The 20,567-nt window shown below is 43.1% G+C and overlaps 1 protein-coding gene across 4 annotated transcripts in view; it reads left to right on the top strand.

The window, feature by feature from the left end:
* Window positions 1-20,567, top strand: part of CCDC148 (coiled-coil domain containing 148) — a 137,502-nt gene that overhangs the window by 13,527 nt on the left and 103,408 nt on the right. For 3 of the 4 annotated variants that reach the window (XM_025186537.2, XM_075933433.1, XM_006126840.4), the window contains exons 2-3: window positions 13,387-13,452; window positions 15,220-15,341. In XM_025186537.2, the coding sequence (XP_025042322.2) occupies window positions 13,398-13,452; window positions 15,220-15,341 (177 nt within the window). In that variant the 5' untranslated portion in view covers window positions 13,387-13,397. Of the gene's footprint in view, window positions 1-13,386; window positions 13,453-15,213; window positions 15,342-16,384; window positions 16,471-20,567 lie in introns of those variants that run through there. The other variant, XM_075933434.1, reaches the window with a different exon arrangement.

Genomic DNA, 20,567 nt, shown 5'->3' with positions numbered 1-20,567 from the left:
TCATCAGTGGGTGGCTTTAAGAACCAGTAAGAGAAAATCATTGTAATAGGATACAAGTGATGGAGAATCAATCAAGCTAAGTCTACACTGCGGTAGTTTTTTTTAGGAAGAGGAAATGCAAATTGACCACTCATTTGCAAATCTATGCACTCATTGGCATATTCCCTTCTGATCCTTTTTGCAGAAGTTTTTGTGATTAAAAATCCCTGTGTAGATGAAGCTATTTGTTGGAAACTCCATTTTGCGCAAGATAACTTTTTTGAGGAATAAGTTAACATCTAAGGATTCATCTACACTGCACTAAAAAAAAAAAACCCATGGCACTCAGTCTCTGTCTGGGGCAATTGACTAAGGATCGTGGCTAAAATGGCTGTGTAGATGTTCAGGCTTCGGCTGGAGCCCTGGCTCTGAAAACCTGTGGTTGAGGCAGGGCAGCTCCAGAGCCTTAGCTCTAGCCTAAGCCTAAAAGTCTATACTACAGGTTTTTAGTCCGGTCACCCTAAGCCTCATGATTCCAAGTCATCTGACCTTAACTGCAGCAGCCATGCCTAAAGTATTTTATTGCACTGTAGATGCACCTTGAAGGACCAGTGTTTCACCCAAGACTTGTATGAGGAATATGCAGGAAATGTTTGCGTTGAAACCAACATCTTTTGTTAGAGCAGTACTTTCTCTCCTCTGACCCTTTGAGACTGACAGGCATACTGTCTATTGCTAGCTAACTTCTAAATGGATGCATTTGGTCAGCAGAAATTGGCTGTGTAGGGGGTTTGTTTTTTTAGAAAAACAAAGCACCAGCTGAATCGTATGATTCAAAATAGTTTGGCAGACATGGGTGGCTTCAGTTCCTGCTTTTTCATGTCTCCTTTCAGCACTTCTATTAAACCAATAGTCTTGTTTGGTTTTTGCCTTCTTTGTTAATTCAGTGTGTGGTGTTGACTTTAGAATCATTTATTTCAGAAGTGATAATTCTTTTAGTATATTTGAAATAAAAGGAACCATAATGACATCACAACATGCTGATGGGGGGGGGGGGGGAAGGAGATGAGCTAATCTTTGTTTGTACTGTGGACACAGTATCCCATAAATCCAACCAGCTTTCTGTTTTAAATGTTGTTTTTCTTGATATTTCCATTTAGGTTAAATTTAATTTTTAAAGGAAGTATTGTGGTGATGAGAGACGGACAGCTTCTGTTTTGGGAGATGTGATTTCTGATATCTGCCTTTCTACAAATCTCACTTTTTTTGTTTATAGACTGTACATTTGTATGATATTGAAAAACATTTGTGGAAAATTTAATAGTTTTATAATGCATTCCCCTCTGAGGAGGGTATATGTCTGAGACTGTTGGTACACTTGTGAAGAAAAATACTATGAATGGATGTTCTCAGGTATCTAGTTGAATTGACAGAAAGGAAAGATTGATTAAGGAGAATGTGTATTTCATTCTTTTTATGCCCAACTGTACAACTAGAAGTGGCTCTTCCACATTTTTCCTTATTTATTCTGATTTCCTGTCTTAATCCATCATTTGTTTTATCAGGATAATGATCAGAAGTACCACAATTACACATTTACAGCTTAATCCTTGAAATCACAATATGCAATGGTAAAGCAATTAACTGTTCAGGTTTATCAGACCAAAGGTTCAGTAACATATTCAAGCATATTAACATATTCAAAGCCCGTGGAAGAAATTGCACTGGAGACAGAAGGCTTTCTTAGCATAGCGAAGAAACTTTTAAAAAGCAGCACATACTTATGGGTTGTGCTTACATATCTGAGTTCCCAGTGAAGCACTAGTGAGAACCTTAGGAACAGAAAAACCTGTAGTGGCTTCTGGTATTCTTAATACTGTAGGCTTAACTATTTGCAAACATGGTAGTAGTGATGGAGAGAAGACAGGCCTAATATTCTGTTAGGGCTACATGCATGTGAATTACACAATCTTGAACACTAAGTGCAGATACAAAATACACGAAGTAAATTTATAATAAAAATTAATAGCATATCAAGCAGTAGCACTGTAGTGTATATCAACACTTTCAATATTGCCATAAAACCTGATATCATTGGCTTTGTATTTAAAAGGGAACTATCACTTGACATTTAGTTGGTTTCTAAGATCACCATTTTGAACAGTATGTCTTGAACTATTTATTTCTTTTCTTGGAAAAAGGAATTTTTGGTTCCCCCAATGGACATTTGAACCAAGACAGAAACTGACCAACTGAAAAGGAATGATTGTTCAGATTTGTTCCATTGAATTCAGTGTGTGAAATACTGGTCACATTAAAGTCAGTTGGCAAAACTCTCAAACATTCGTAGTCTAGACTACAGGGTCTTTTGGAAAAAAGTGGCCTTTATTCGAAAAAACTTCACTTGCGTCTAGACTGCTGTGTTCTTTCAAAATTAAATCTAAAGAATGCGGCAGCTTTTTTCAACCGTGGAAAACCTCATTGTACAAGGAATAATGCCTTTTTTTCGAAAGTGCTCTTTTGGAAAAAAGGCATTATTGAATGCAAACAGTGCTTTTTTTTTTTTTTTTTTTTTTTTTTAAGGGAGCATTCAGACTGCCTGGGCACTCTTTTTTCGAAAAAGCGGCTTTTTTGAAAATACTGGTTGCTGTCTAGATGCCCTCTTTGAAAAGAGGCTTGTAGTCTAGATATACCCTCAATGACCAATGGATTATGTAGCCTTCAGCCACCCAAAAAGTGCTTACTAACAATTTACCCCAATTAAGGGCTTGATTTTGTTCCTATCAAAGTCATTTGTAAAACTTCCATTGATCTCAACTGGAATAGGATGGGTCCTTTATTTTATTTTATTTTATTTTTTTTTAACTGAGATGTATATGTCCTTTTTAGATGTGCTTAAGTCCCAATAACTTCAGTGGGATCTATACATGTGCTTTAATTTATTGAATAGGGGATGTAATCCTGCACTTTTTTTCAATCAGGTCACTTTTAGTCATTGGGAATTTGTCTAAGACATTTGGGATCAGACCTTGAACATTTTATACAATGAAATCTCTATCACATGAATGCTCAGAATAGTATACTGACTAAACAAATACCTTTAATACTTAATCTGAAAGAAGTAATACATGAAGGAATAGTAGTAAAAATTACAACTGAACAGGAATTCATGAGTAGTAAATACTGTCACTAAAAATTTTAGTTATGGTTGACTGTAGATGTGGCTGAATTGGCAATACAGGCAGTCCCCAGGTTACGTACAAGATAGGGACTATAGGTTTGTTCTTAAGTTGAATTTGTATGTAAGTCTGAACTGGCTCCAGATTCAGCTGCTGCCACTGAAACTGACCAGGGGCTGACTACAGGAAACCGGAAGCAGAGTTGCTCTGCCCCCAGCTTCCTGGAATCAGCCTGATCAGTTTCAACAGCTGCTGAATCTGGAGCCTGGGACAGAACAGCTGGGGCGCTGCCCGGTAGGTTCCCACAGGACCAACCCGGCAGCACCCCAGCTGCTCTACCCGAGGTGTTCTGCAACAAAAGCCTGGTCTGCTGGGGGGGGGTCGCACTAGCTGCGCCCTCCCCCTCCCCCCAGCAGACCAGGGAGACCTGAGCAAAGCCGCCCAGGCAGCGGGACCCCCGCCGCCTGGGCGGCTTTGCTCCTATCTCCCTGGTCTGCTGGGGGGGTCCAGCAAAGCCGCTGGACCCCCCCAGCAGACCAGGGACACCCGAGCAAAGCTGCCCAGGCGGCAGGGGTCCCGCTGCCTGGGCGGCTTTGCTCCCGGGCAAACGAGCAAAGCCGCCCAGGCAGCGGCTTTGCTCAGGTGTCCCTGGTCTGCTGGGGGGGTCCAGTGGCTTTGCTGGACCCCCCCAGCAGACCAGGGGGACCGGGAGAAGCTTTTCTCGCCCCGGAGGACACGGGTGGCAACCCGCCGCCCGTGAGCTCCGGGGCGAGAAAAGCCCCGTTCATAAGTGCGGATCTGACATAAGTCGGGGACTGCCTGTACTTAAGAGCACACAATTTTCTGTGTATTAAAAACATAAGTCTTTAATAATCTATTTCATTTATTCAGTCTTTTGTAATTTTGTTTCTAAGATGCATCAAGGCTTCCAGCTTTGAGGCTATATTGAAGTTTCAACACGTTTTTGAAGCCGAGGCTACATCTAGAGGTTTTTCCTGGAAGAGATCTTCTGAAAACGTCCACACTGCCAAAGCGCATCAAAAAAGCCATCTGCTTTTTTGAAAGATAGCATCCACACTGATTGGATGCAATCTTGCATTTGGGTTGTGAATTTTCCTCATTGTATTTTCCTCCTTGACAAATTAGTGAAGTAATGTTGAATAGTAATATTAGAATTTCCATTGAAAGAGATTGACGTAAAACAGAAACTTATAATATCATTGCAGGGTAGAGGAACAGCTTGGCTGGGGGAATAAGCTGTTACCTAATCATATCTGGAACAATAGAAACAAAGAATCAAGTAAACTACATTTATATATTCTTCTTCTTCAAGTTTGCTCTGATCATTCCTTTGAAAAAGGGACTAAGGTTAAAACACTGATACAGTGTAACAGGAAGAATGAGCATTGGCTATGAGATAGTGGCATTAAAAAAAAAAGAGGATGTTGATTACATGAAGAGTTTTAGTGTTGTCAGTAGGTTTTCCAAAAACAAACATGGTCCTGTCATTAGAAATGTGCAGTGTAAAGTAGGACAAACACGCAGAGGTGTAGTAGGAAGTGTGTATGCGTGCAGCCTGGTTTGGCCGTAAGTGGGCAAATAAGGTTTAGGATTGCCAGGAGTCCAATATTTTCACCTCCTGACTGGTAAAAATCAGAAAATACTGGACACCTAAAATGTCCAGTTCTTTCTGAATTTCCCCCCCCCCCCCCGGCCAAGACACAAAAATCCTGGGTGCTTACCTTTTCTGCAGGGGAGCAGTCCGGCCCAGAGCAGGGAGACAAGATGGTGGACGGCTGCTGGCAGCCTCAAAAAAAGCCTCGAAAGCATTTCTTAAAGGGACCATGCTGGTTTTAACTTTTTTTTTTTTCTTGCTTTACTCTCGGGAGGTGTGTGTGTGTGATTTTTGTAATAAAACAATTATTCCTCAAACTTTTCCTTCATCAGCTAGTTTCCTGTAGTGTGAATATGGAGAGTAGGCTTGCAGACGAGCTTGGGAAGACTATACCTGAATCACAATCCACTCATATCATTCAGTGCTTATTTCCAAAACCCAATAGTGACAGTCCACCAGGTGCAGCTTTTCTATGAATGCCAACATCAATCTTGAATTGTTTCTTTCCATGCCACACAGCAGTGCAGAGACTGTGGATTCCTGTTCAGTTTCACTTCTCATGAAATACTGAAGGGTCAGCTATGGTGTGTGCATAATACTCATCACAAGACTTGAGAGCTATGTACAGTCAGTGCTTTCAGCCAGTGATGGCAAGTGTAGAGGAGCTGTTGGGGGAAAAACAGAACAAAATATAGTCTGAAGCCCATGGGCTGGTGAACCCATCTTCACAATGCACTACAATCCATATACTCACACCATCTCTTCCAGAACAATCTGTCTTCATCATCTGCATCAGTGGTCATCAGTATGCTGTCAGTGGAGCCCCAGCTCTGCTGGCCACTCCCTTGGTGGTATAGCTGCCCTCAGTGGACACTCTGCAGGATGGCTTTTGTCCCCTGCAGGCTTGTTGCTCCCTGTGGTCACCTTACAAACAGCAGCCCCTTCTTTCGCATGTTATGGAAAACCACCCTCTACCTGGGCTTCTGGTTGTCTTGGGACAACCAAACCCTGACCTTGCTTTCAGTTTGAGAGGAAGAAGCTGCATACCAAATGTAGTGGCCCTCGCTCTTACTATTTAAGAGGAGTTCTTGAACAAATGGACTCGCAGGCAGACATACAGATTGGGGGTGTAAAATCCTGGTTAATCAATTAACTGGTTAAACCTTGGATTTTCCTAGACTTTTTTTAATCAGTTAATTGACTAAAAGCGGGATCCCTGACTGGGAACCACTTCAGCCTGACTGGAGCAGCCCCCAGCCCACTGGGCTCCTAGCTCCCAACCCCAGTGCTGGGGATGGGTCTGGCTCTGCTGGCTCCCAGCATCCACCAGAGCAGCCCCTGTTTGCGGCGGGCTCAGGTTCCTGTGCACAGATGCTGCTTGGATGCTGGAGCAGCCCCTGTCTGCAGCAGGCCCCCTGAGGAGCTGGAGCAACCCTTGCCTGTAGCAGGTGGGGAGCTCCCCCATCCCAGTTACTGGTTAATTGGAACTGGTAAGCATTATCCATTTAGGGTGATATTTATTGATTAACCTTTTACATCCCTAGCATGGACAGACACATTCTAAAACATAGATAAAACCGATTAGTGTTTGTGATGAAAGTAAGCAATATTTCTAACACTTATAATTGCCTTATGTTTGTCAGAATGGAAATGAAAGTGCAAATAGATGTTATGTTCTCTGAAATTGCTGAATCACTGTTCCTCCACTGACTCAACTCTGCATGCTGATCCCGCACAGTGGGGAATTTCCTTAATACTATGAGTCAAAACCCCTTTGCTATCAAGCACACCTGCCACAGTTGCAATCAACAGACTGGAGTTCCCTCACTAGACAAAATAGAACCGCTGATCTAGCATTCTCAGTTTTCCCTTTTGTTTGTTTTTCTCTTGGTCTTTTAGAACCTACATTTGCTGTGCTTTCAAGCAAAACTCAGAGCTCTTCTTTCTGCTCAGTCTTTTGTGGGGGAAGTGGACTCTTGGTTCGAGTATGAGAGTTTATTTTATATTTATCTATTAATGTGGGATGAGTATTTTTGTTTAAGTTCTTCTTTGCCCAGCTAACATAGTGTATTGCTAGTATTCCTTCTGGAACAGGCATGTGATGAAAGCCCATACAGGCTTTTAGAAATGTAAGTTATGGCTGTCAATTTTTTTTATCTTAATTTATGCAATTAAAATATTAACCATGATTAATCCCACAACTAATTGTACCATTTAAATAATAACAGAACAACATTTAAATATTTTGGATGTTTTTGACATTTTCAAGTATATTGATATCAGTTGAAACACAGAAAACCAAACTGTAAAGTGCTCCATTTATTTTATTTTTTCAGTTTACACTACAGTATCTGAATTAGATAAACACTTTATCATGAAAGTTGAACTTACAAATGTGGAACTACATATAAAAATAATTGTTAGATTTTTTTTTATATGTAATGTAAAACTTTAGAGCCTGCAAATGCACTCAGTCCTACTTTTTGCTCACCTAATCTCAAACAAGTTGTTTACAGTTGTGAGCGAGAGAGCTACCTGCTTCTTATTTTACAATGTCATCTGCATTCACATACGGTAGGTACTTCTGTAAATGGTGTTACAAAGTATTTACTGCCAAATATGAAAACATTCATGTGTCTCTTGTGTTTTCGTCACCATCATGGAGTGGGTTACCCGAATACCTCAGAGAAATTGCTTCAAGACCGAAATAAAACTCACTCTGACTAGTGCTCCCTCTATGCCAGTGGTCGCCAACCTTTTTAACAAAAAGATCACTTTTTCAATTTAGGTGCAATGTAAGATCTATCTCAAACCCAAATACCCTTGCCCCACTTCCTTCCCTCCCCTTCTTTGAGGCCCTTCCCCTGCTTCCTCCCCCCTACTCCGCAGCCACACCATGCTCACTCCATCCCCCCTCCTTCACCATCCTCACTACCTTTCACCAGGCTCAGGTAGAGGGCTAGGGTGCAGGCTCTGGTCATGGGCCAAGGAGTTTGGAGTGAAGGAGTGGTTCTGGGCTCAGTCCGAGGCACAGGTCTGGGATTGCGGGGGAGGGTTTCATGGTGCAAGCTCTGGGAAGGAGTTTGGGTGCAGGGGGACTTACAGCTGGGGCAGAAGATTGGGTGCTGAAGGGGGTTCACAAGTGAAACGGGGGTTTAGGATGCAGGCTCTGGCTGAGCACCATTTAACTGAGACTGCTTCCTGGTGGTGGAGCAGTGGGGTTAAGGCAGACTTACTCCTACAGTGGTCCTGCACCGCTCCTGAAAGCAATTGGCATGTACAGCAATGGCTCCATGGCACCATGTACTGCCCCTCATCAACAGGCACTGAGCCCACAGCTTCTGCTGGCCACGGTTCCCCATTGCTGACCAATGGGAGCTGTAGGAATGGTGTCTGCAGGCAAGGACAGCATGTGGATATCCCTTGATCTGCCTTTCTCAGGGGCTGCTACCCACTTCCAGGAGCAACATTTACCATAGGGATAATTACTCCTGCCGTGACAGGTTAGATATTTGAGAATTCACTACTCAAAGAATTAAATTTAAGTGTAAGAGAAATAAAAATTATGAAATGCACAGATGGGTCAAAAACCAAAAATAACCCACTTTGCAAGCAGTAAACGTAGTAACAATAGTCCCCCACATGTGTATTGGGGAAGGAGATGAAAGGGAAGGACAATGTGTGTGAGAATGACACAGTATGTGAAAGTCACAGATTTGCATTGCCAAACTCCCTCCTTTCCCCTCTCTCTGTGTGGATAGAGGGTACACACATGGGGGGGGGACACACCCTTCTTCTGTCTCCCACAAACTACACAGCAATCAGAAGGTTCCGAGCTTCAAGGCAAAGGGCAGGTGCAGTATGACAGTGGGTGGAGGGGCAACTGAAGTGCCAACACTTGAAAGCTTTCTGGCCAAACTAGTCAGGATCACCTGTCAGAGGTGCCAAGATCTACTGCTAGATCCTGATCTACTGACTGGTGACAGCTGCTCTATGCTGTAAGGCCTCACAGGAAATGAGTCATGCCCAGTCAGTCAGCTCCCTGCAAAGACCTCTGACTGGGCAGGGCTGATTAATCACCTGTGAAACTGTGCTGCCTCCCCGTTTAGAGGGAACACTGCCTCTGACCACGCATCCCTAGTTGTCATGTATCACGCTGCACTGGAACCCTGTACTACAGGGGTGGGGAATTTTTAATTTTGGGGGGGAAGGGGGTCGGGTTATTGACCCACAGAAAAGTCAGTTGGGGGAGGCCATACTCAACTTGATAAGCAGAAAAAAAGACACCCCCTTTACTCATGCAATTCAGAAGGCCAGGATTCCCCTCCCATTGCCCAGGGTGGGGCACCATGGCTCAGGGCTTCCCCATGGGGTCAGATTAACTCTTCTGGGGGTCTGGGGCTAGTAATTTGTTGGAACCCCTTAGGCTCTGGATGTGGGTCAACAATGAGGGGTTCCATGTGAGGGGGCTGTAGGTTCCCTGTTCTTGCCAAATGAGGTATTATTAAACAGCTACAATCCATAGTCTAGTGAGGGGCAACCTAAGCTAGTGAGTGGGTTGCAAGATTGTTATAACTCAGACTGTCTCCTGGGATAGGGTAGTTTTGCTAACTGCAGTTGTGTACATAGAATGTGTGGGTTGTACCAATTGAACTGTAGCAGCACTATGGATGCAGAGGGAGTGCACATCTCTCACAAGGTTGTGTACAGTCAGCATGCACCTCACGTCACATGCTCTAAAAACCTATGTGGATGAAAACCAGCAGAATCTGGCAACCCTGTGCACGGGCAATAGTAAACATAACGGCTATGTCTACACTGGCATGATTTTCCAAAAATGCTTTCAACGGAAAAGTTTTCTGTTAAAAGCATTTTCGGAAAAGCACGTCTAGATTGGCAGGATGCTTTTCCGCAAAAGCACTTTTTGTAGAAAAGCATCTGTGCCAATCTAGACACGGTTTTCCACAAAAAAGCCCCAATTGCCATTTTCGCGATCGGGGCTTTTTTGCGGAAAACAGTACTGTGCTGTTTACACTGGCCCTCTTGCGCAAATGATTTGCACAAGAGGGCTTTTGCCTGAATGGGAGCAGCACTGTATTTCCGCAAGAACACTGATGATCTTACATGAGATCGTCAGTGTTCTTGTGGAAATTCAAACGGCCAGTGTAGACAGCTGGCAAGTTTTTCTGCAAAATCAAATGATTTTGCGGAAAAACTTGTCAGTCTAGACGCAGCCCCTGTCTCTTGGGGTACTCTTAGAACCCCACTGGGTAAAAGAAAAAAACACTATATCACTTATTACGGGTGATCACTTTTCATAAAACAATCACTCTATCTGACCTCTCAGTCCTCATCCTTTATGGAAACTTGCACAACATTTCAAAAGATGAGCCTGGGAGGTGAAATTCATGGCTTTGCTAGATACTCAAACTTATGGGCTGAATAGAGACACTGGGGCTCCATTGCAGGCTTCTTGCACAAGAACTTGCAGAGCATCTACACTGCATGCATGTTCTTGTGCAAGTAAATTTACAGTAAAACATCAGAACAGAGGGCTTCTTGTGCAAGAGTTATTCCTCTCCCCATGAGGAATAGACCCTCTTGTGCAAGAAGGCAGTGTGGACGGGCAACAAGGGTTTCTTGCGCAAGAAACCCGTATAGCTAATATGGCCATCAGAGCTTTCTTGCGCAAAGGAGCATCCACACTGTCATGGGTGCTCTTGGTCAAAAGCACGTCTTGCGCAAAACCACATGACCGTGTGGACACGCTCTTGCGCAAAACAGTTCTTGCGCAAGAAGCCTGCTGTGTAGACGTAGCCTTCATCTTGTAATCCACTAACAGCCACCTCTCCTCAGCTGCTTTCCTCACTCCCTCCTGCCCCCTTTACATCCTCCTTATCACTGGATGGGTGTTCAAGTGTGTCTTCACCTTGAATGTTCTCCTGAAACGTGTACTTGTATTTAGTATGGACACTTTAAGTTAGCTTCCTAGACCTGAGGAAGAGCTCTGTATAAATTTGAAAGCATGTCTCTCTAACAGAATTTGGTTCAATAAAAGATATTACCTCTCCCCCTTGTCTCCTTAATATCCTTGCACCAGTACAGCTACAGTATCACTGCATATGTTTCCCATAAAGCTGCCTGCTTCTGCTGTATTCCTGAGATGATTTTAATAATGAATACATAATAACTGATAATTCTGGACTCTTATCTGTGTGACACTCTGAAGCCTACAATGTCTGCCGGTCAAAGCAATTCAAACAGCTACAAGTATGAGCTTTTTTTAGGTCCGAATATCTGCAAACTCAATCATCACTAGAATTCACAGTCCATTAATGTCAAGTTCTTAACTTACCAGCCATTTTCATTTTATAAAATATATCCAAACAATAGCAAAGCATGTATCTATGCCATGATTGGTTGAGTTATCTCTGACCTATGATGGGTTTTTTTCTTTACTGCTGACTTGCTTGCAACAGTTTCTTTGATTATATGAGAGAGGCAGGACAGATTATAGATTACATTGCCCAAATGCTGCACCCAAGTAAGAGCACTGGCTTTCATCTTAGAACAGGGCTTGGTAATCTTTCCAAAGTGGTTTGCCAAGACTTAACCCTCCTGCCCTGGGCTGTGCCGTTCTCTCAGGAGGGAGGGAGAGGTCTCTCCACCGTGCACCCCATGGACCACCTGGCTCTCAGTGCAAACCTTTTGTGGACTACCAGTTGCTAATGGAAACTCACTGTTAAATTACATAATTACGCCCAAGCCATATTGGTAGTGTGGCAGCTAGGGAGAATGGTTTAATTTAAATTGTTAAACAGACTAAGTGTTTTAACTTTTTCATGTTAGCTTATAAAACTTAATTTTAAATAAAGTAAAATATTAATTTATGTCCACTATAAAAGGTTTAAATGTTTTCTTTATTGATGGCAGGGGTGGGGAACCTTTTTTGGGTTGGGGGTCACTGGCCCATCGAAAAATCAGTTGGCTACACAAGTGAGAGGCAAAAAAAACTCCTCCAGAAACCCCCAGCCCTCACTGAAGTGGTTCCCAACTGAGACTCCTCACTCGTCTGGCACTCCAGCCCCATGAGGTAAGGGGAAGGAACAGGAAGGACTGAGATTCAGAACTTCCCATAAGCAAGATTTACGGGGTCCCAGGGTTAGTGGATTTGGAGACCCCCATAGGCTTTGGGGTGGGGACAAAAATGAGGGGTTCAGTGTGTGGGACAGAGCTGCCAGCGAGTGGGATAGTGATGGAGGTACAGGATGTGGGCGGGAGGTGGGGTGAACAAGGGGATGAGGAGAGCAGGGTCTGGAAGGGAGTTTGGCAGCAGGAGAGGGTTGGGGTAGGGGTACAAAAGGGAGTTTGGGGGCCAGAGGAGGTTGGGGGAGTTACGCAGAAGAGGTGAGAGAGTGAGAATGAAGCCAAAAAGCTGCACATCAAAACCCTTGTCGCTGGTTGATTATTGTGCAAATGGGCTGAAATTCTCATTCACATAGAATGATAAGATGCAAAGAGAATGGGAGGGGGAGGCAAAAAAGGGGAAAGTAAAGACAAGTGCAGCTTTTGCAAAGGAAACTTTTGTATCCCACCCCCACATCTTCCCTCTGTTCCAGCCTTGCTGCCCTCAGCTCCATGATTCTCCATCCCCACATCCTGCTCCCCCTCGGATCGCCCCATACTCCACAATGCAGCCCCTGCCCCATCCCATCCTCCCCTCCACCTCCTACCCCCACATCCCTGTTCCCTTCAGTGTACTCATCAGCAAGGCAGCAGCTCTGGGACTAGCAGCTTCCAAGAGCAGCGCTGGGGTGAGGAGGAGCGTGGGGGGGGGTGCAGAGTCACTTCCCTGCCCAGCTGAGCTATTTGTCCAGGGTTTGCCCCTCGCCTGCAGGCTGTGGCTGTAGGCACAGCAGGACACTGGGGAAGAGGCTCCTTTTCTTCTCCCCCCCCCCATGGTGAGCAGCATGGCACAGACCAGCCCTGGTGCCCCACATGTGACTGGCCGCCCAGCCCTGATCTGTGAAACAGGCCCAGCTCCTGCCCCCTCCCAAAGCAGGAGGAAGAGCCTGTATCATATGTGGGGGGGGGGGGAGGGAGGGATCTCCTTAGCTCCCAGGAGCTACATGCCCAGGCAGGGGCAGTCCCAAGGACATGTGTGCACACCTCTCCCACCCCACCCCCCAGCAGGAAGCTGGAGCTTAGCTCCAGCCTTGCATGCCACAGAAAATCGGCTGGCATGCCACTTACGGTGAGTGTGCCGCAGGTTGCCAGCCCCTGTCTTAGAACGTGTATAAGGAGTTGCAGACCTCATTTTTGACTGCATTTTTCTGAGTAACATGGACTACCACAAAGTGGCTACTTTTTCCATTTCTTCTAATGTCATCAATATAATATAAAGGGGGGTTTGCTAATGTCTCACAAAGTCATACATGAAGTCTGTGTCTGTCCTAAAACAAAAGATGAATCCTTAGAATTTGTGTCTGGTTAGAAGGTAGCTTCAACAATATGATCATAGCTTTCCTGACCCATTGTGCAAACAAAATAAGCTCATTACAATTTATTAGCTGAACTGGCTTTTAGAATATCAAAACTTTTATTTCTCAACAGATGTAAGAAACATGAGTGCAAGAGACCTTCGAAAGTTCGTTACAACTCACAACGCTAGTGACATAGGTATATTATAGTTGCATTTTTACTTCAATTTAACTTTTCTGTCATATTCTATAATATAACAGTATTTATAAGCTACTGTCTGCCATTAAGTACCTAGGAATGTCACTACAACATTTTGATCTTTTGCATTTAAAAAACCTTCATGATAGAAGTTATTAGCTGGGGTCATTTTGGAAGCAAAACACTTTTTTTCTTTCATATTTTATTTATTGTGCTCCTTTCCCAGCTGTAATATGTAAATGTTGTAACATCTGGATTGTTTCTAGGAAAGTGTGTGTGTGGGTGGTTCACAACAGTATTTATATTTTTTTAGCACCTAGAAGCCCCATGCTGTTAGATTAGAGGTGGGAGATATTAAGCAGCCTGCAGGCTAGATGTGGTCCACCAGCGTTAGCCTTGGTGGACCATCAGATGCTTTATCTGTGCATTTGCAGGTGTGGCTCCTTGCAGCTCCTGTTGGCTGTGATTCATTGTTCCCGACTAATGGGAGCTACCGGAAACATTGGCATGACCCGTGCCTTGGCTGGGATTTTCAAAGGAGCCTAAGGAAGCTGGCTGCTTAATTGCCTTAAGCTTCCAACTCCCATAAGCCCCTTTGAAAATCCCAGTCTTTTAAAGAGTGACAGTAGGAATTAAAAAATCAGATGGTATAACCTGTGTTGCATGTAATAGGAGCAAATTATGTTGTCCTTGCAGTCTGATGACTTCCCAGATATTCAAGAAAATAAGTTTATTTCCCCATGTCCTGAGCCACCATACTTCAGAATGATAAATTAAATATAGCTGGAAATGCTTTCTGTTCTTGTGTTGTAAAATTAATGTCATATATAGCTGAAATAACTGGGTTTCTATGATTCATTCAATTCATATGCAAATAGTAACTATTCACCTGACATCCTAGCAGTGATAGTGTTTTCTTTAATTCATAGTTCATGTTAAATATGTCTGTGTAACTATGAATCAGGAATAACTACAAGTACATTGTAGCCTATGTTTTCCTATTACTGTATTAGAATTTACTAAATCTCCTACCAAACACAGTTTAAATTGAATGTTCTTGTTGTCTCTGAATTCCTGGATAGCTTAGGAACTGCAATCATAAAACAGGACGCCTTTGTGATCCTTATCTTAATTTTTGATGTTGATTGTCAATATTCTTGATTGACCAAGCTTGTTGTAAAATAGACATATTGTGAAACTTTTAACCATTTACTTCAATACTTAATTAAAATAGAATGAAAAATAGATCCACTCAACATATAGACTACGTCTAGACTGGCAAGATTTAGCAAAAATACTCTAAACTCAAGAGTTTTTGTTTTAGAGTATTTGAGTAAGAGAGTGTCTATACTGGCATGTGCCTTTGCACAAAAGATTTGCTTTTGTGCAAAAGCATCCGTGCCAGTGTAGACGCTCTCTTGCGCAAGAAAGCTCCGATGGCCATTTTAGCCGTCGGGCTTTCTTGCGCAAGAAATTGATGTTACCTGTCTACACTGGCCTCTTGCGCAAGAAGAATATCAGTGTTCTTGCTCAAATACTCATGGCCAGTGTAGACAGGTGGCAAGATTTAGCTGCTTTTGCGCTAAATCTTGCCAATGGAGACACAGCCATATTGTTTAGTTATTTTCCTAACATTTTCATGGAAAAAATCATATGATTTTTAAGTACAATACTTACCCTATGAAATTGAGCTTTAATTTTGTGTCCAGCATTTTTAAAAAAATGTTTTTGCACTGTTCTGAAATGACTTTTTTGTGTTAAAAATAGATAAACTGGTAGTTCGTATGAAAAATGGTCTTTTCAGCCAGAAGTATAAACCTGTTGACTATAAACAACTATATTCACTTACTGAAGAAAAGAAAAAAACCTCTGTTAATATACAATTAAAGGTAAGCTGTTCTTTATTTCTACTGGTTGAACCTCTCAAGTCCAGTATCTTCCACAATCGACTTGTGCCAAACCAGACAGTATGCTGACCCATGGGACGTCAGTAGTGTCTAGCAGCATTACTAACACCTCAACTGCTTACTGGGCTCTTAAAAGACATTTAGGAGTAAATTAGAGCAAAATAAGGGCACAGAACACTGAGAGTGTGTACTGACAGCTGTAAAGAAACTTTATAAGACTGTGTGAAACTTGGCCACACCCAGGAGAAGTGAGCATCTGACTAACTCAGATCATGCTGCACCATGGATGTTACCAGACCATGGATGTTGCCAGATCATAGAGTGTCAGAAAAGAGAGCTTCAACCTGTAATAGAATTCATTTTTTTATATATAACTAGGACAGGGGTGGCCAACCTGTGGCTCGCGAGCCGCATACGGCTTTTCACCCCTGAAAGTGTGGCTCATGAAGCCTCCCCTGTGGCTCGCAAAGCTTCCCCATGTGCCCCTTCAATTGGCCCCCAGATCTCTGTGCTCACCGGATGCAGGGGAGCCATCTGGTGAGGCAAAATGGCGCCGGCAAGATGGCAGCAGCCAACGGGAGCCTGATGTGGCCAAAAAGCCTGCTCATAGTTTTTAAAGGGACAGCATTTATTTTATTTTTTTCCTCAACAGCTATGGCTGATGGAAAGCCGGTTTTTTTTTTTTTTTTCTCCTCGACAACTCTGGCTGGTGGGGAGCTCTCCCATTTATTTTTTCAACAATTTTGGTGCGACTCTGCATTTTTTCTGCCGCTGTTTTGGCTCTCATTGTTTAATGGGTTGGCCACCCCTGAACTAGGGGGTGGTGCCCTTTGCTCATTATGCTCACCAATCCCGGCTGCTGGGGAGAGGGATGGGCCATGCCAGCCCCAACCTCTCAGCCCCCACTCTGCCACTGGGGAAGGGAAAGCTTCTTGCCCCCTCCCCACTGCCATTTGCGCACTTCCCCAAAAGCTGAATTGGGCACAAAGCCTCCAGGTTTCCTTCTCTTTCCCACTTCCGTGCAGGAAGCCGGCACTGGTGCTACAATCTTGCAGGGGGGAAGATTTCGAGGCTGGAGCGCCAGGGAGGCTGCAGCCTGAGTGCAGGCCAGGTGGGGGCAACAGTTCCTCACTGGGTCCCAGAGCATTGGAGCCCTAGAGCACAGCAAGAAGCCACTGCCACAAACCCCTGGCCTTCCTGCAGGCTAGCTGGGGACCAGCGAGGAGTCCAGGGCACTTTCTGAAGAGGGGCTGGGGGGGGGTACCTTGAACCATGGTTGTCATATCCCCTTCTTGGGACACTGCTAAGATTGAGGGGCAGGTTGACGCAAAGTGACGTCATGACATCATTCTGTCGTCCCACAGTAAAAGGGTTTAGAGAGAGAGAGAGAGAAAATATTCTCTTAGCTGCTTCAGTTTGTTATTTATATTGTAGTATACTTAGAAGCCTGTATCTGGGGCTGGGCCCATTGTTAATCACCAGGGCTGGTGAAAGACTTTGCTGGACCCTAAGCAGTATGTGTTTGTTGGGTGGGGGGAGGGTAGATTTGGCTCTGGGATCCCCAGAAGGAGCTGTGCTTTGGACAGAAGGGGGAAGGATAGGTGCTAGTCTACCCCAGTCAGCCCTCAGCACCACCCAGTCTGCCACGTGGGGTTCCAGCAGTGATTGAAAGGGCTCAGGTATTGGCAGTGGCAGTCAAGAGCAACTCCTCCTTGGTCTCTTCCCCGCTCCCACTCCCTCTGTTGGTGGCCCTGTTAAGCACCATATATGTATAATCAAAAGAAGGTGCCTGGCTCAACAAGCTTACAGTCTCAGTATATGACAAGGGACGACAACTGCATGGAACATCAGACTATAAGAACAGCCATACTGGGTCAGATCAAAGGTCCACCTAGCCCAGTGTCCTGTCTTTCAACAGTGGCAAATTCCAGATGCCCCAGAGGGAATGAACAGAACAGGTAATCATCAAGTAATCCCTCTCCTGTCACCCATTCCCAGCCCCTGACAGAAGCTAAGGATACCATTCCTGTCCTTTCTGTCTAATAGCACTGCTCTACAGCCAAAATGCTTCTGCAATAAATGTAGTCAAACGTTACTAATTCTGGGTCACTGAGAACGAAAATGATGCTTAAAATTGTTGATTGGCTCTAGTTTTCAAGATATGCTATTGGGTCAGTATATACAACCCTTGACTTGTGAATGGCGGAGGATAAGTGAGTTATAAAGGGAAGGGATCTCAATTTAAACCGAAATGACTAAAATACATCTTTGACTGGATCTATGAATAAATCTATGACTGGGTTTGGACAGTACTTGTTTTTTAGGCAAAACAATGAATGATGCAATCTGAAACTGGTATTGCGTCATACATGATATGAATTGCATCATGTTATTCCTAGAAGTCATGGATGTTTTGCTGCATAATGGCAATGTTTTGCCATCAATTCCAGTTGGTCATGCAGTCCATATGAAGGAAACCTATGACAACATGAAACAACTTTTGAGGTGCATAAACTATGACCAACATCAGTGGCAGCTTTGTGGTGATTTGAAGGTTGTTGCTCTCTTGCTTGGTCTGAAGACTGGATACACAAAGTACTGCTGTTTTCTCTGCGAATGGGATAGTCGTGCAAGAGATTCCCACTACATCAAGATAGATTGGCCATGCCAACAGTCAATGGAGCCTGGGAGGAAAAGTGTTCAGCATCCACCCTTGTTGAATCAAGGAAGATTTTGTTACCCTTACACATCAGTCTGGGTCTGATGAAGAACTTTGTCAAGGCCGTGGACAAAACACAAGCAGCTTTCAAGTACGTCCGTGGAAAATTTCCAAGGTTAAGTGAAGCTAAGATAAAGGAAGGTGTCTTTGTTGGTCCTCAGATTCGTGAACTTCTTCGAGATGATGCATTTGACCATGTACTGCGTGGCAAGGAAAAGATGGCATGGAAAGCCTTCCAGTTAGTGGCAATAAATTTTCTCGGAAACAAGAAGGCAGACAACTACAGGTTGTTGGTGGAAAACCTCCTCAAGGCATACAAAAGCCTTGGTTGCAACATGTCACTAAAGATACATTTTTTGCACTCTCATCTAGATTTTTTTCCACCGAACTGCGGAGCAGTGAGTGACGAGCACGGCGAGTGATTTCACCAGGACATTGCAACAATGGAGAAACGCTATCAGGGCAAATGGAGCCCATCAATGCTTGCAGACTGTTGCTGGACAGATATGCTCCATTTAATGAATACAAGAAACAAACCAAGAAGAGCCGAGTAGACACTGAATAGGACTAAACTATGTACATAATAGTTTTTTGCCTTTTCTTTCATAATAAATGTTATGTATATAACCCTTTTACTGATTTTTAAAGAGTTACATAAACAGGACAGGTGAAATATTATCATGTAAAGCAACCATAAACACATGAAATGACCTAGGTTTACAATTTATGATTAAAACTCTAATATCTACACACTATATATAGATAGAAAATGTAAAACTTAAATATCTTGGAAACAGTAGCTAATCAGTTGTTTTAATTGTCATATTTGAATTCAGCACATCAAAATACATAATAAATAGCACATTTTATCTCTGAAGCAGACGACTTCTAAAAAATTGTAAACCAGTGTACTCATTGATGGTCCTAACCTCTATGAATTTATCTAGATCTTTCTTGAATCCTGTTAAGTGTTTGCCTTCACAACCTCTTTTGACAAGGAATTCCTCCGGCTGACCATGCTCTATGTGAAGAAAAACATCCTTTTGTTTGTTTTTAAACTCACTACCTATTAACTTCATTTGGTGAGACTCCTAGTTGTTGTGTTATGGGAACAAGTACATAACTTTTCCTTATTCACTTTTTCCACACCAGTCATGGTGTTATGGACCTCTCTCATACCTCCCTTAGTGTCCTCTTTTCTAAAATGAAAAGTCCCAGTCTTTTTTATCTCTCTTCATATGGGACCTGTTCCAAACCCAAATGTGGGAAGAGGAGAAAGGTAAGTGTGTTATTATGATCAGTGCAATAAGCAGCCTCTGTCTGCAGTGTTTGTGATGGAAAAGGAGGTGCTCATGAAGGGATGCAAAAAGAAGGAGGCAGATAAATGTGATGAACCAGGTAGTTGAGCATTGCAGCAATGTTTCAAATGGTTTTAAGAGCCAGATGGCATTTGTTAAGAACAAAAAAGGCAATAACCTCAACTCTACTGCAGTGAGGATCTTGTTCTAGCTTTGCTCTAGCTTTTTGGGTGGAGAGTAAATATGATAGATGCCATTGTGTAGGAAGAAGTGGAAAGACTTAGACATGATCTTAATGTGTCTAATTCCAGAGTAGGCTCTCAGATGATTTGGTGATGAGGGATATATAATATGTAGGAGGGAGCAGAGACTTAGTGAAACATTTTAAAGACCACGTGGAGAGAAATATTTTAAACTGGGTATCCACTATATATTTATATGCTCTACTTAGTAAGAAAGTGGTTTTTAACCATCTGAAAACAGCATCAGCTGCAGTTAAACAAGGTTCATGTATAAATAAACAGCAATATCTTGCTTTTAGACACCTTTAGACAGACAGGAAATGCTGGCTAGTATGAAAACACTTAAAAAGAGAAAGAAAATTAAACAAAAAAATTCTAGACATCAATATTGGATCAGGTCCCCCCCCCCCCCCCCCCACCCAAACCTAAAGATCTGTTGGTTTCATGCATTTTTATGTATTTCTTTCTTTTTTTTTCCTCCTCCCTCCAACTCCCCGGGAAGTTTTTCTCATCTCTACCTTAATGTAGTACTAAAATCAATAATTTAATGTACAGCTGTACTCTGAAGACTGTCTTTGTAAAAATGGTACTTTATACTGCCAAAGCTATATTATAGTGGAAATGTACATTTCATGTACATTTCACAAAAATAAGGTATTACTCTGAATACAGGAAGATGTCAATTTTTTCAGTCAATTTTCAGAGTAAAACTATACTTTAAGTCCTGCACTATCAACTTCAAAATTTATCCCATTTTGGAAGTGCATATGTGGTGGGTTGTCTCACAGAGATCCCTTTGAGACTGTCACCCAAATATGCTGATCATAACACTGAGCCCATCTATCTGCCCTCTGGAATGCCTAACTACTTTGTTCTGCTGAGGCAAGTGCAAAGGCACAAAGTTGTGGTAATATTTTTTGAGGAGTAACATTAGTTTGAACCAAGGGGT

This window comes from Pelodiscus sinensis, chromosome 7 (assembly GCF_049634645.1).
Source record: "Pelodiscus sinensis isolate JC-2024 chromosome 7, ASM4963464v1, whole genome shotgun sequence".
Taxonomy (NCBI): domain Eukaryota; kingdom Metazoa; phylum Chordata; order Testudines; family Trionychidae; genus Pelodiscus; species Pelodiscus sinensis.
The sequence above is the reverse complement of the archived record's forward strand: the minus strand, read 5'-3'. Positions and strand labels throughout refer to the sequence as shown.